Source organism: Bombina bombina, chromosome 2 (assembly GCF_027579735.1).
Source record: "Bombina bombina isolate aBomBom1 chromosome 2, aBomBom1.pri, whole genome shotgun sequence".
In the NCBI taxonomy this organism is placed as follows: domain Eukaryota; kingdom Metazoa; phylum Chordata; class Amphibia; order Anura; family Bombinatoridae; genus Bombina; species Bombina bombina.
Genome location: NC_069500.1, coordinates 1,105,718,865 through 1,105,734,047, shown reverse-complemented (window position 1 = coordinate 1,105,734,047; position 15,183 = coordinate 1,105,718,865). Strand labels below are relative to the sequence as shown.

The window sequence follows — 15,183 nt, the reverse complement described above, 5'->3', positions numbered from 1 at the left end:
CCCCCGGATGAAAAGTCTGACGACTTAAGAAATCCGCCTCCCAGTTCTCCACTCCCGGGATGTGGATTGCTGACAGGTGGCAAGAGTGAGACTCTGCCCAACAAATTATCTTTGATACTTCCATCATAGCTAGGGAGCTTCTTGTCCCTCCCTGATGGTTGATGTAAGCTACAGTCGTGATGTTGTCCGACTGAAACCTGATGAACCCCCGAGTTGTCAACTGGGGCCAAGCCAGGAGGGCATTGAGAACTGCTCTCAATTCCAGAATGTTTATTGGCAGGAGACTCTCCTCCTGACTCCATTGTCCCTGAGCCTTCAGAGAATTCCAGACGGCACCCCAACCTAGAAGGCTGGCGTCTGTTGTTACAATTGTCCAGTCTGGTCTGCTGAATGGCATCCCCCTGGACAGATGTGGCCGAGAAAGCCACCATAGAAGAGAATTTCTGGTCTCTTGATCCAGATTCAGAGAAGGGGATAAGTCTGAGTAATCCCTATTCCACTGACTTAGCATGCACAGTTGCAGTGGTCTGAGGTGTAAGCGTGCAAAGGGTACTATGTCCATTGCCGCTACCATTAAGCCGATTACCTCCATGCATTGAGCCACTGACGGGTGTTGAATGGAATGAAGGGTGCGGCAAGCACTTTGAAGTCTTGTTAGCCTGTCCTCTGTCAGGTAAATCTTCATTTCTACAGAATCTATAAGAGTCCCCAGGAAGGGAACTCTTGTGAGTGGAACGAGTGAACTTTTCTTTTCGTTCACCTTCCATCCATGTGACCTTAGAAATGCCAGCACTAACTCTGTATGAGACTTGGCAGTTTGAAAGCTTGAAGCTTGTATCAGAATGTCGTCTAGGTATGGAGCTACCGAGATTCCCCGCGGTCTTAGTACCGCCAGAAGAGCACCCAGAACCTTTGTGAAGATTCTTGGAGCTGTAGCCAATCCGAATGGAAGAGCCACAAACTGGTAATGCCTGTCTAGGAAGGCAAACCTTAGGTACCGATAATGATCTTTGTGAATCGGTATGTGAAGGTAAGCATATTTTAAATCTACAGTGGTCATGTATTGACCCTCTTGGATCATAGGTAAAATTGTCCGAATAGTCTCCATCTTGAACGATGGAACTCTTAGGAATTTGTTTAGGATCTTTAAGTCCAGGATTGGTCTGAAAGTTCCCTCTTTTTTGGGAACCACAAACAGATTTGAGTAAAACCCCTGTCCCTGTTCCGATCGTGGAACTGGATGGATTACTCCCATTAACAAGAGCTCTTGTACGCAGCGTAGAAACGCCTCTTTCTTTGTCTGGATTGTTGACAATCTTGACAGATGAAATCTCTCTCTTGGAGGAGAGTATTTGAAGTCCAGAAGGTATCCCTGAGATATTATCTCTAGCGCCCAGGGATCCTGAACATCTCTTGCCCAAGCCTGGGCGAAGAGAGAAAGTCTGCCCCCCACTAGATCCGATCCCGGATCGGGGGCCCTCAATTCATGCTGTTTTAGGGGCAGCAGCAGGTTTCCTAGTCTGCTTGCCCTTGTTCCAGGACTGGTTAGGTTTCCAGCCTTGTCTGTAGCGAGCAACAGCTCCTTCCTGTTTTGGTGCAGAGGAAGTTGATGCTGCTCCTGCTTTGAAATTACGAAAGGAACGAAAATTAGACTGTCTAGTCTTGGCTTTGGCTTTGTCCTGAGGCAGGGCATGGCCTTTACCTCCTGTAATGTCAGCGATAATCTCTTTCAACCCGGGCCCGAATAAGGTCTGCCCTTTGAAAGGTATATTAAGCAATTTAGACTTAGAAGTAACATCAGCTGACCAGGATTTTAGCCACAGCGCCCTGCGTGCCTGAATGGCGAATCCTGAATTCTTCGCCGTAAGTTTAGTAAGATGTACTACGGCCTCCGAAATGAATGAATTAGATAGTTTAAGGACTCTAAGCCTGTCCGTAATGTCGTCCAGAGTAGCTGAACCAATGTTCTCTTCCAGAGACTCAATCCAGAATGCCGCTGCAGCCGTGATCGGCGCAATGCATGCAAGGGGTTGCAATATAAAACCTTGTTGAACAAACATTTTCTTAAGGTAACCCTCTAACTTTTTATCCATTGGATCTGAAAAAGCACAGCTATCCTCCACCGGGATAGTGGTACGCTTAGCTAAGGTAGAAACTGCTCCCTCCACCTTAGGGACCGTTTGCCATAAGTCCCTTGTGGTGGCGTCTATTGGAAACATTTTTCTAAATATCGGAGGGGGTGAGAACGGCACACCGGGTCTATCCCACTCCTTAGTAACAATTTCAGTAAGTCTCTTAGGTATAGGAAAAACCTCAGTACTCGTCGGTACTGCAAAATATTTATCCAACCTACACATTTTCTCTGGTATTGCAACTGTGTTACAATCATTCAGAGCCGCTAACACCTCCCCTAGTAATACACGGAGGTTTTCCAGTTTAAATTTAAAATTTGAAATATCTGAATCCAGTCTGTTTGGATCAGAACCGTCACCCACAGAATGAAGTTCTCCGTCCTCATGTTCTGCCACCTGTGACGCAGTGTCTGACATGGCCCTAATATTATCAGCGCACTCTGTTCTCACCCCAGAGTGATCACGCTTACCTCTTAGTTCTGGTAATTTAGCCAAAACCTCAGTCATAACAGTAGCCATATCCTGTAATGTGATTTGTAATGGCCGCCCAGATGTACTCGGCGCTACAATATCACGCACCTCCCTCTGAGCGGGAGATGTAGGTACTGACACGTGAGGCGAGTTAGTCGGCATAACTCTCCCCTCGTTGTTTGGTGAAATTTGTTCAATTTGTACAGATTGACTTTTATTTAAAGTAGCATCAATACAGTTAGTACATAAATTTCTATTGGGCTCCACTTTGGCATTGCAACAAATGACACAGGTATCATCCTCTGAATCAGACATGTTTAACACACTAGCAAATAAACTTGCAACTTGGAAATACAATTCAATTAGAATAATATTAAAACGTACTGTGCCTTTAAGAAGCACAGAAGATCTATGACAGTTGAAAATTAATAAATTGAAACAGTTATCTTGTAAACAACACAACTTTAGCAAAGGTTTAATCCCATTAGCAAAGATAACAAATTCTGAAAGCAGGAAACAAATTACAGAATAAACGTTTTTTTATCTCAGTCAAACTATAATTCTCACAGCTCTGCTGAGAGAAATTACCTCCCTCAAAATAAGTTTTGAAGACCCCTGAGCTCTGTAGAGATGAACCGGATCATGCAGGGAATACAATGAGTTGCTGACTGAAATATTTGATGCATAGTAAAAGCGCCAAAAAACGGCCCCTCCCCCTCACACACAGCAGTGAGGGAGAACAGAAACTGTCAGAAAAACAGATTAAGCAACTGCCAAGTGGAAAAATAGTGCCCAAACATTTATTCACACAGTACCTCAGCAAATGAAAACGATTTTACATTCCAGCAAAAACGTTAAACATAATCTCTAGTTATTAAACAGCTTTATGTCTTTCTTACAGTGTAATTCTAGTGAAGTACCATTCCCCAGAATACTGAAGTGTAAAGTATACATACATGACATTATATCTGTATGGCAGGATTTTCTCATCAATTCCATTGTCAGAAAATAAAAACTGCTACATACCTCTATGCAGATTCATCTGCCCGCTGTCCCCTGATCTGAAGTTTACCTCACTCCTCAGATGGCCGAGAACAGCAATATGATCTTAACTACTCCGGCTAAAATCATAGCAAAACTCTGGTAGATTCTTCTTCAAACTCTGCCAGAGAGGTAATAACACACTCCGGTGCTATTTTAAAATAACAAACTTTTGATTGAAGATATAAAACTAAGTATAATCACCATAGTCCTCTCACACATCCTATCTAGTCGTTGGGTGCAAGAGAATGACTGGGAGTGACGTAGAGGGGAGGAGCTATATGCAGCTCTGCTGGGTGAATCCTCTTGCACTTCCTGTTGGGGAGGAGTAATATCCCAGAAGTAATGATGACCCGTGGACTGATCACACTTAACAGAAGAAATTTTTTTTTTTTTAACATAAGAAAACAAGACTGATAAATACTGAAGTCAAACATGGCAGTACGTCAAGCATTACATCATTACACACAATAAACAATAGTGTTTCTTAGAACTGATTACTGCCTAAGATAAGACATAATATTGCACGTTTTAACTGGAGATACCCTACTGAATGTTTTCTTTCCTTGAAATGTTTAATCTGTATAATACAAAATTCTCAAAATGAAAAGAAAAAAAAACCTCACTTAGGACTCATACAGAATAAAATGTACTGAAAGTGAATGGAGATTACAATCTTCATCTTAGTGTCATATGTATAACCACTCGATATGTTTGTGGAAAACTGCTCAGCTTGCCATTCTGTAAATACACTAAACTCATGAGAGGTGCCCCTGGTCCATTTAAGCTGTGTGAATAAAAGGATGAACATACGCATTCATGAATATCTATAGAATATTTGGTGAAGTTTCAATTCTCTCCTTTGTGCACTATCTACTTAAAGGAACAGTCAAGTCAAAATTAAACTTTCATGATTTAGATAGAGCAGGCAATTTTAAGCAACTTTCTAATTTACTCCTATTATTACATTTTCTTTGATCTCTTGGTAGCGTTATTTGAATGTAAGCTTACGGCTGGCCCAATTTTGTTCAGCGCCTGGATGGCTACATTTAGACACCAATCGGAAAGTGCTAACCAGGTGCTGAACCAAAAATGGGCCGGCTCCTATGCTTACATTCTTGCTTTTTCAAATAAAGATTCCAGGAGAACAAAGAAAAATTTGATAATAGGAGTAAATTAGAAAGTTTCTTAAAATTGCCTGCACTATCTGAAACATGAAAGTTTAAATTTTGACGAGACTATTCCTTTAAAGGGAGTCTACTTAAAAAAATGTATTGATCAAAACAATATATATAGCTTTTACTACCCATTTACAGCCAATGCTAGTTCATGTGTGCCATATAGATAACATTGTGCTCACTTCAGTGAAGTCATGCAGGAACTAGCACTGATTTTCTAAACTGCAAGTTTGTAAAAAGCACTGAGAAAAGGGGACAGTCTGCAGAGGCTTAGATACAATCATAGAGGTAAAAAGTATATTAATATAACAGTGCTGGATATGGTAAACTAACTATACCAGTGTTCAAGTAAACTGTCCCTTTAACTATACTAGGAGTAAAAAATACTTACCAGCATCTAAACTCCTGATTATTGGGTGCATTCCACATTCACCGATCATCTTAAATTGCATGTTTGCTGGCTGCAAGAAATTAAAATACACTGTATGAAATATAGGACACTATATTAAAATGCAATAAAATAATAACAATTACACTTACAGATAAATCAGTTTGAACACGTGTCATTTGCCTTACCTAAACTGGGCTTACCTAACTTAGAGCCCACAGATAAAAAACCTGTCAATGGACCTTTGGCAGATACAAGCATAGGCGTACAGTATGGGATGTGTCATGAACATCTTAAAGGGATACAAAACCCACATTTTTTTCTTTCATGATTCAGATAGAGCATGTGATTTTAAGCAACTTTCTAATTTATTTATTAATTTTTTATTATTTCTTCATTCTCTTGCTATCCTTATTTGAAACAGCAGGAATGTAAGCATAGGAGCCGGCCCATTTCTGGTTCAGCACCTGGGTAGGACTTGTTGATTGGTGGCTACATTTACGGGACCAATCAGCAGGTGCTACACAGGTGCTGTACTGAAAATGGTCCGGCTCCTATGCTTAAATTCCTGCTTTTTCAAATAAGGATAGCAAGAGAATGAAATAAATAAATTAGAAATTTGCTTAAAATCACATGCTCTATCTGAATCATGAAAGAAATAATTTGGGTTTTGTGTCCCTTTAACATCAACACTGTAACAGGAACATGGCATCTGGCATTGCCCAACCTTATCTTTTACTGCACTGAGCACTCACCATCAACTAGCGCTCTTTTCTGCTTTAGCTGCAATGTATTACAGCAACCGAGTTAAGCACTTGATGCTTCCTGACTCTGCAAGTTGTGACCATGGCGAAAAGATGCAAAGAGCGTGAATCTAATGGGGTCTGAAACAGAGATATCGCTGCCATGAAAAGAAAACATAATTTATGCTTACCTGATAAATTTATTTCTCTTGTAGTGTATCCAGTCCACGGATCATCCATTACTTATGGGATATTCTCCTTCCCAACAGGAAGTTGCAAGAGGATCACCCACAGCAGAGCTGCTATATAGCTCCTCCCCTAACTGCCATATCCAGTCATTCAACCGAAACAAACAGAGAAAGGAGAAACCATAGGGTGCAGTGGTGACTGTAGTTTAATTAAATTTTAGACCTGCCTTAAAATGACAGGGCGGGCCGTGGACTGGATACACTACAAGAGAAATAAATTTATCAGGTAAGCATAAATTATGTTTTCTCTTGTTAAGTGTATCCAGTCCACGGATCATCCATTACTTGTGGGATACCAATACCAAAGCTAAAGTACACGGATGATGGGAGGGACAAGGTAGGATTAAACTGAAGGAACCACTGCCTGAAGAACCTTTCTCCCAAAAACAGCCTCCGAAGAAGCAAAAGTATCAAATTTGTAAAATTTTGAAAAGGTGTGAAGCAAAGACCAAGTCGCAGCCTTGCAAATCTGTTCAACAGAGGCCTCATTTTTAAAGGCCCAGGTGGAAGCCACAGCTCTAGTAGAATGAGCTGTAATCCTTTCAGGGGGCTGCTGTCCAGCAGTCTCATAGGCTAGGCGTATTATGCTCCGAAGCCAAAATGAAAGAGAGGTTGCCAAAGCTTTTTGACCTCTCCTCTGTCCAGAGTAAACGACAAACAGGGAAGATGTTTGATGAAAATCTTTAGTAGCTTGTAAGTAAAACTTCAAGGCACGGACTACGTCCAGATTATGTAAAAGACGTTCCTTCTTTGAAGAAGGATTAGGACACAATGATGGAACAACAATCTCTTGATTGATATTCTTGTTAGAAACCACCTTAGGTAAAAACCCAGGTTTGGTACGCAGAACTACCTTATCTGCATGAAAAATCAGATAAGGAGAATCACATTGTAAGGCAGATAGCTCAGAGACTCTCCGAGCCGAGGAAATAGCCATCAAAAACAGAACTTTCCAAGATAAAAGTTTACTTTAAGAACCAAGTTTAAGCTCCACGGGGGAGCAACAGGTTTAAACGCAGGCTTAATTCTAACCAAAGCCTGACAAAATGCCTGGACGTCTGGAACCTCTGCCAGACGCTTGTGCAAAAGAATAGACAGAGCAGAAATCTGTCCTTTTAAGGAACTAGCTGATAATCCTTTGTCCAAACCCTCTTGGAGAAAGGACAATATCCTAGGAATCCTAACCTTACTCCATGAGTAATTCTTGGATTCACACCAATAAAGATATTTACGCCATATATTGTGGTAAATATTCCTGGTGACAGGCTTCCGAGCCTGTATTAAGGTATCAATGACTGACTCGGAGAAGCCACGCCTTGATAGAATCAAGCGTTCAATCTCCATGCAGTCAGTCTCAGAGAAATTAGATTTGTATTAGAAGGTCCTGTCGCAGAGGCAGAGTCCATGGCGGAAAGGATGACATGTCCACTAGGTCTGCATACCAGGTCCTGCGTGGCCACGCAGGCGCTATCAGGATCACCGATGCTCTCTCCTGTTTGATTTTGGCAATCAGTCGAAGGAGCAGAGGAAACGGTGGAAACACATAAGCCAGGTTGAAGAACCAAGGCGCTGCTAGAGCATCTATCAGCGTCGCTTCTGGGTCCCTGGACCTGGATCCGTAACAAGAAAGCTTGGCGGTCTGGCGAGACGCCATGAGATCCAATTCTGGTTTGCCCCAACGATGGACCAGTTGAGCAAAGACCTCCGGATGGAGTTCCCACTCCCCAGGATGAAAAGTCTGACGACTTAGAAAATCCGCCTCCCAGTTCTCTACGCCTGGGATGTGGATCGCTGACAGGTGGCAAGAGTGAGACTCTGCCCAGCGAATTATCTTTGAGACTTCTAACATCGCTAGGGAACTCCTGGTTCCCCCTTGATGGTTAATGTAAGCCACAGTCGTGATGTTGTCCGACTGAAATCTGATGAACCTCAGGGTTGCTAACTGAGGCCAAGCTAGAAGAGCCTTGAATATTGCTCTTAACTCCAGAATATTTATTGGGAGGAGTTTCTCCTCCTGAGTCCACGATCCCTGAGCCTTCAGGGAGTTCCAGACTGCACCCCAACCTAGAAGGCTGGCATCTGTTGTTACAATCGTCCAATCTGGCCTGCGAAAAGACTCTCTGGTCTCTTGATCCAGATTTAGTAGAGGAGACAAATCTGAGTAATCCCCATTCCACTGACTTAGCATGCATAATTGCAGCGGTCTGAGATGCAGGCGCGCAAATGGCACTATGTCCATTGCCGCTACCATTAAGCTGATTACTTCCATGCACTGAGCCACTGACGGTCGTGGAATGGAATGAAGGACACGGCAAGCATTTAGAAGTTTTGATAACCTGGACTCCGTCAGGTAAATTTTCATCTCTACAGAATCTATAAGAGTCTCTAGGAAGGAGACTCTTGTGAGTGGGGATAGAGAACTCTTTTCCACGTTCACTTTCCACCCATGGGACTTCAGAAATGCCAGAACTATCTCTGTATGAGACTTGGCAATTTGAAAGCTTGACGCCTGTATCAGGATGTCGTCTAGATAAGGAGCCACCGCTATGCCCCGCGGTCTTAGAACCGCCAGAAGTGAGCCCAGAACCTTTGTAAAAATTCTCGGGGCTCCCGAAGGGAAGAGCTACAAATTGGTAATGCCTGTCTAGAAAGGCAAACCTTAGGAACCGATGATGATCTTTGTGAATCGGTATGTGAAGGTAGGCATCCTTTAAGTCCACTGTGGTCATGTACTGACCCTCTTGGATCATGGGTAGGATGGTCCGAATAGTTTCCATTTTGAATGATGGAACTCTGAGGAATTTGTTTAAGATCTTTAGATCCAAAATTGGTCTGAAGGTTCCCTCTTTCTTGGGAACCACAAACAGATTTGAATAAAACTCCTGTCCTTGTTCCGTCCGCGGAACTGGATGGATCACTCCCATTACTAGGAGGTCTTGCACACAGCTTAGGAATGCCTCTTTCTTTATCTGGTTTGCTGATAACCTTGAAAGATGAAATCTCCCTTGTGGAGGAGAAGGCTTTGAAGTCCAGAAGATATCCCTGAGATATGATCTCCAACGCCCAGGGATCCTGAACATCTCGGATAGGGGGCCGTTCCTTCATGCTGTCTTGGGGGCAGCAGCAGGCTTTCTGGCCTGCTTGCCCTTGTTCCAGGACTGGTTAGGTTTCCAGGCCTGTCTGGAATGAGCAACAGTTCCCTCTTGTTTTGAAGCGGAGGAAGTTGATGCTGCTCCTGCCTTGAAATTTCGAAAGGCACGAAAATTAGACTGTTTGGCCTTTGATTTGGCCCTGTCCTGAGGAAGGGTATGACCCTTACCTCCAGTAATGTCAGCAATAATTTCCTTCAAGCCAGGCCCGAATAAGGTCTGCCCCTTGAAAGGAATGTTGAGTAATTTAGACTTTGAAGTCACGTCAGCTGACCAGGATTTAAGCCATAACGCCCTACGCGCCTGGATGGCGAATCCGGAATTCTTAGCCGTTAGTTTAGTCAAATGAACAATGGCATCAGAAACAAATGAGTTAGCTAGCTTAAGCGTTCTAAGCTTGTCAATAATTTCAGTCAATGGAGCTGTATGGATGGCCTCTTCCAGGGCCTCAAACCAGAATGCCGCCGCAGCAGTGACAGGCGCAATGCAAGCAAGGGGCTGTAAAATAAAACCTTGTTGAATAAACATTTTCTTAAGGTAACCCTCCAATTTTTTATCCATTGGATCTGAAAAAGCACAACGATCCTCAACCGGGATAGTGGTACGCTTTGCTAAAGTAGAAACTGCTCCCTCCACCTTAGGGACCGTCTGCCATAAGTCCCGTGTAGTGGCGTCTATTGGAAACATTTTTCTAAAAATAGGAGGTGGGGAAAAAGGCACACCCAGTCTATCCCACTCCTTGCTAATAATTTCTGTAAGCCTTTTAGGTATAGGAAAAACATCAGTACACACCGGCACCTCATAGTATTTATCCAGCCTACACAATTTCTCTGGAATTGCAACTGTGTTACAGTCATTCAGAGCAGCTAATACCTCCCCAAGCAATACACGGAGGTTCTCAAGCTTAAATTTAAAATTAGAAATCTCTGAATCAGGTTTCCCCGAGTCAGAGATGTCACCCATAGACTGAAGCTCTCCGTCCTCATGTTCTGCATATTGTGACGCAGTATCAGACATGGCTCTTACAGCATCTGCGTGCTCTGTATCTCTTCTAACCCCAGAGCTATCGCGCTTGCCTCTTAATTCAGGCAATCTGGATAATACCTCTGACAGGGTATTATTAATGATTGCAGCCATGTCCTGCAAGGTAATCGCTATGGGCGTCCCTGATGTAATTGGCGCCATACTAGCGTGCGTCCCCTGAGCGGGAGACGAAGGGTCTGACACGTGGGGAGAGTTAGTCGGCATAACTTCCCCCTCGATAGAACCCTCTGGTGACAATTATTTTATAGATAAAGACTGAGCTTTACGGTTTAAGGTGAAATCAATACATTTAGTACACATTCTCCTATGGGGCTCCACCATGGCTTTCAAACATAATGAACAAGTTTCCTCTGTGTCAGACATGTTTATACAGACTAGCAATGAGACTAGCAAGCTTGGAAAACACTTTAAAACAAGTTTACAAGCAATATAAAAAACGTTACAGTGCCTTTAAGAAACACAAATTTTGTCAAAATTTGAAATAACAGTGAAAAAAGGCAGTTACACTAACGAAATTTTTACAGTGTATGTAATAAGTTAGCAGAGCATTGCACCCACTTGCAAATGGATGATTAACCCCTTAATACCAAAAACGGAATAATAAATGACAAAAACGTTTTTTCAAACAGTCACAACAACTGCCACAGCTCTACTGTGGCTTTTTACCTCCCTCAAAAATGACTTTGAAGCCCTTTGAGCCCTCCAGAGATGTCCTGGAACATGCAGGAAGAAGCTGGATGTCTGTGTCTGTAATTTTTGCTGCGCAAAAAAGCGCTAAAATAGGCCCCTCCCACTCATATTACAACAGTGGAAAGCCTCAGGAAACTGTTTCTAGGCAAAATTCAAGCCAGCCATGTGGAAAAAACTAGGCCCCAATAAGTTTTATCACCAAACATATATAAAACGATTAAACATGCCAGCAAACGTTTTATATTACACTTTTATAAGAGTATGTATCTCTGTTAATAAGCCTGATACCAGTCGCTATCGCTGCATTTAAGGCTTTACTTACATTACTTCGGTATCAGCAGCATTTTCTAGCAAATTCCATTCCCTAGAAAAATATTAACTGCACATACCTTATTGCAGGAAAACCTGTACGCCATTCCCCCTCTGAAGTTACCTCACTCCTCAGAATATGTGAGAACAGCAATGGATCTTAGTTACTTCTGCTAAGATCATAGAAAATGCAGGCAGATTCTTCTTCTAAATACTGCCTAGAGATAAACAGTACGCTCCGGTACCATTTTAAAATAACAAACTTTTGATTGAAGAAATAAACTAAGTATAAAACACCACTCTCCTCTTACGACCTCCTTCTTTGTTAAGAGTTGCAAGAGAATGACTGGATATGGCAGTGAGGGGAGGAGCTATATAGCAGCTCTGCTGTGGGTGATCCTCTTGCAACTTCCTGTTGGGAAGGAGAATATCCCACAAGTAATGGATGATCCGTGGACTGGATACACTTAACAAGAGAAAGTAGAATTTGTCCATCTGCTCTGGGGTGTGAGGTTTTGGTATACAAGTCACATCAGCCAATGTCTAATGTTTGGGCATGAATCTGGCTGGTGGATTGGACATAATAGTAGTACATGAGGTATGGCCAAAGCATTATGATGCTAGCATTGGGACTTCCTAATTCAAATTAGACATATAATTAAATAACCACATTCTGATAATACAGATTACAAGAGGGTGTCAAATACTATATTATTAAACCTAAAAGGTGTATGTCTCCAAAATAACTAAAGGAAACAAATATAATTCCCCTTAATAGGCAGTACCAATGCCAACGGTCAGATAAGCAAGTCCTTTTCATGAAATATCTCTCTTTTTTTAAATGTGGGTCACAATATTATCAATCATAAATGTAAACCCTATATGGCTTTATGTATATATAGTTGAGATGTCAACAATTTATAGTGGGCACTTTATAATGTGTCATCTGTTTTAGCATTCTCATCCTGTGGTTAGGTGATTCAAAATGCCTCTATAAAGATATAGTTAATTTGGGGTTTAGAGTTTTTAAAGACATTTGGTAATGGAGTACCATAAGTATATGGTCAACAACACATTAAGGATAGATCTTAAACTTGATAATGAGCCTGTGAAATAAAAGAATTGCATCCTGGATGATGACCAGAAACCCTACCTTGCCTGGTTGCTCAAAATAGATTTGAAGAGAATGACCTGCCAATAAAGCTCTGAAAAACCTTAATTCCATAGGATGTTTGACTTGATAACATCTTTTCAAAATTAGTTACAAATGAGAACTGTTGGATTTTGGGAGAGATGATGTCCTTGGTTAAAAACATTTCTTGAATTTAGACTCAAGAAATTGTCCTCCCATCTTTGAAAATATTAAGATATTTAAATAAAATGCCTTGATACCAGTATGTCCAGAACAAACTAGTTAAATGATCTAAAACATGTTATCAACCTCCTGGTAAACGTCTATTTGCAAGATTACTAAAAGGGAGAAACTCAAAACAAGGAGTCTCTCTTATAGTTACTTTGCAAAAAAAACAAATGCTGGTGTGAGTCCTATAATTATTCTTAAAGTTCCCAATCTAAATTAACCCAGACAACAAAAAATATACTAAATCATATTAAATTATGTGTTGGGGATTAATATCAGAATTTCCATGTTCTTATTGTTTGCTTGGAACCTATGTTGTTGTTTTCTTAATGCAAGGGTACTGTGTGTGCAATGACAGTGCATGGGAATGTGCTCTTTGTGCAATGACAGTGAAGGTGCTGGGTGTGCAGAGAAGGTGGTGTGTGTTAAGAGAGTAATGGTGCATTATGTATAATAACAGTGAGGGTGCTGTGTCACTTCCGAATCCTCATCCTAGACACTTTTCGGGAAGACTACCGTGGCATCAGCTATGAGGTGTATGGGAGTGCCTCTGAGACTGGCACTTAGATTTAGGTGTGATCCACACTCATGCTCTCATCAAAGAAGATCTTAAATGTCAAATTGAGAGTGGACACACACAAAAAAAGTCGATAATCATTTTATTTCCCAAATTTGCATATCCAACACTGTTCTATTAATATGATTTTTATCTCTATTATTACAATGTATCTAAGCCCCTGCAGACTGCCCCCTTATCTCAGTGTTTTTCACAAACTTGCATTTTAACCTATTAGTGTTGGTTCCTGCCTAACTCCATGGGAGTGCGTGCAAATTTATCTATATGGCACACATGAACTAGCACTATCTGGCTGTGAAAAGCTAATAAAATGCCCTGAGATAAAAGGTGGACTGCATGGGCTTAGAAACAAACAGAGATTTAGAGGTTACAAAGTAAATTAATGTAACAATGTTGGTTGTGCAAAGCAGAGGAATGGGTAGTAAAGGCGTTGTATATCTTTTTAAAACAATAATAAAAAATAAAAAAAAAACAAGTAGACTGTCCCTTTAAGAGAGAGGGAGGGCCATCATAAAGTGGTATGAAACGCTTCCTCTATGCGAGTATAAAAATATTAATTCACCTGTCTAAAAACATAAGTTTATACTTACCTGATAAATAAATTTCTTTCATGGTGGTTTGAGTCCATGATCCATTACTCCTGGGAAATACTCTTCCGTAAAACCCCAAGAACTCTATAAAACCCCTCCCACATACCTCAGTCTAACCTACAGCGAGGTAAGAAAAAGGTATAAGAGCCATAAAAAGAGCAGGGGAAAAAGATGTGCTCAAAAAGAAATTAACCCTAGAAGACATAGGGAGCGTTCTCGTGGAATCTATCCACCATGAAAGAAATATATTTATCAGGTAATCATAAATGTTGTCTTTCATACAGGTAGTAAGAGTCAACGATCCAATATACTCCTGGGAATAAATACCAAAGCTGTGGATTCCAAGAGTAATAATAGAAAAAGGTGGAATCAAAGAAACATCTTTTTTTTGCTGAAAAACTAAAATCCACAACCCCAAGAAAGCCTAAAAAAGGCAATACAAAGTAAAACAGGTCAATAAAAAATAACCTGAAATAATTGCCTGAAGGACATCCTACCAAAGGCTGCCTCAGAAGAAGTAAAAACATTAAAACGGTAGAATAAAATAAGCAAGGAAGACCAAATAACTAAAGAAATTGGTCTACTGAAAAAACAATCAGAAAACACAATAAAAGGCAACTGAACTAAAAAAAAAAAAGAACAGAAAACCATATGGGTGGAGACTAGCCTGCCTCCAAGAAAACTGTATAAATCTAAAGCTTCAACCAAGAATCCAAAGAAACAGTAGAAAAAAACTGAAATACATTGAACCAACAAAACGAACAAAGAAACTAAAAGTTTGTCTGAAAACCATAGTAGTGACAACATTACACTACAAAGCTCTACAAGAATACAAACAAATAGACCACTCAGAATAATTCAATGGAAATCAGACATTATTAAGGAACAACAAGGTCCCAATTAAATAAGATAAAGGACAAAAATAAAGATAAGAAATTATTCTATTAGAAAAAATAGCTAAATGAAAACAAAAACTTCTAGAAAGAAATCAATAGCCACCTGAAGCAAGGGCTCAAAAGGAGATAAACTGCAAAATCCTCAACATCAAGATAAAGATTACAAGGTGAAAATAAAATGGAAAATAAGAGGCTAAATTCTAGACCCGACTAGAACCAAGAATGACAAAGATTAGAAATCTTCTACGGAACATAAGAAAAAAGGTCAGAAAACTTACCTTTCAAATAGTTGGAGGATAAACTTCTATCCAAACTAACCAAAACATATAGCCAGAAATCTGGAAAAAGAAAGTGAAGAAATAAAGGC

General features: G+C 40.8%; 1 protein-coding gene across 1 annotated transcript in view; it reads right to left on the bottom strand.

The window, feature by feature from the left end:
* The window catches only part of TMEM131L (transmembrane 131 like), a gene marked incomplete in the record, with an annotated part of 682,792 nt that overhangs the window by 337,041 nt on the left and 330,568 nt on the right, over nucleotides 1–15,183 (bottom strand). Inside the window, 1 exon segment of the mRNA XM_053703753.1 lies at nucleotides 5,214–5,283. Within this exon segment, the coding sequence (XP_053559728.1) occupies nucleotides 5,214–5,283 (70 nt within the window).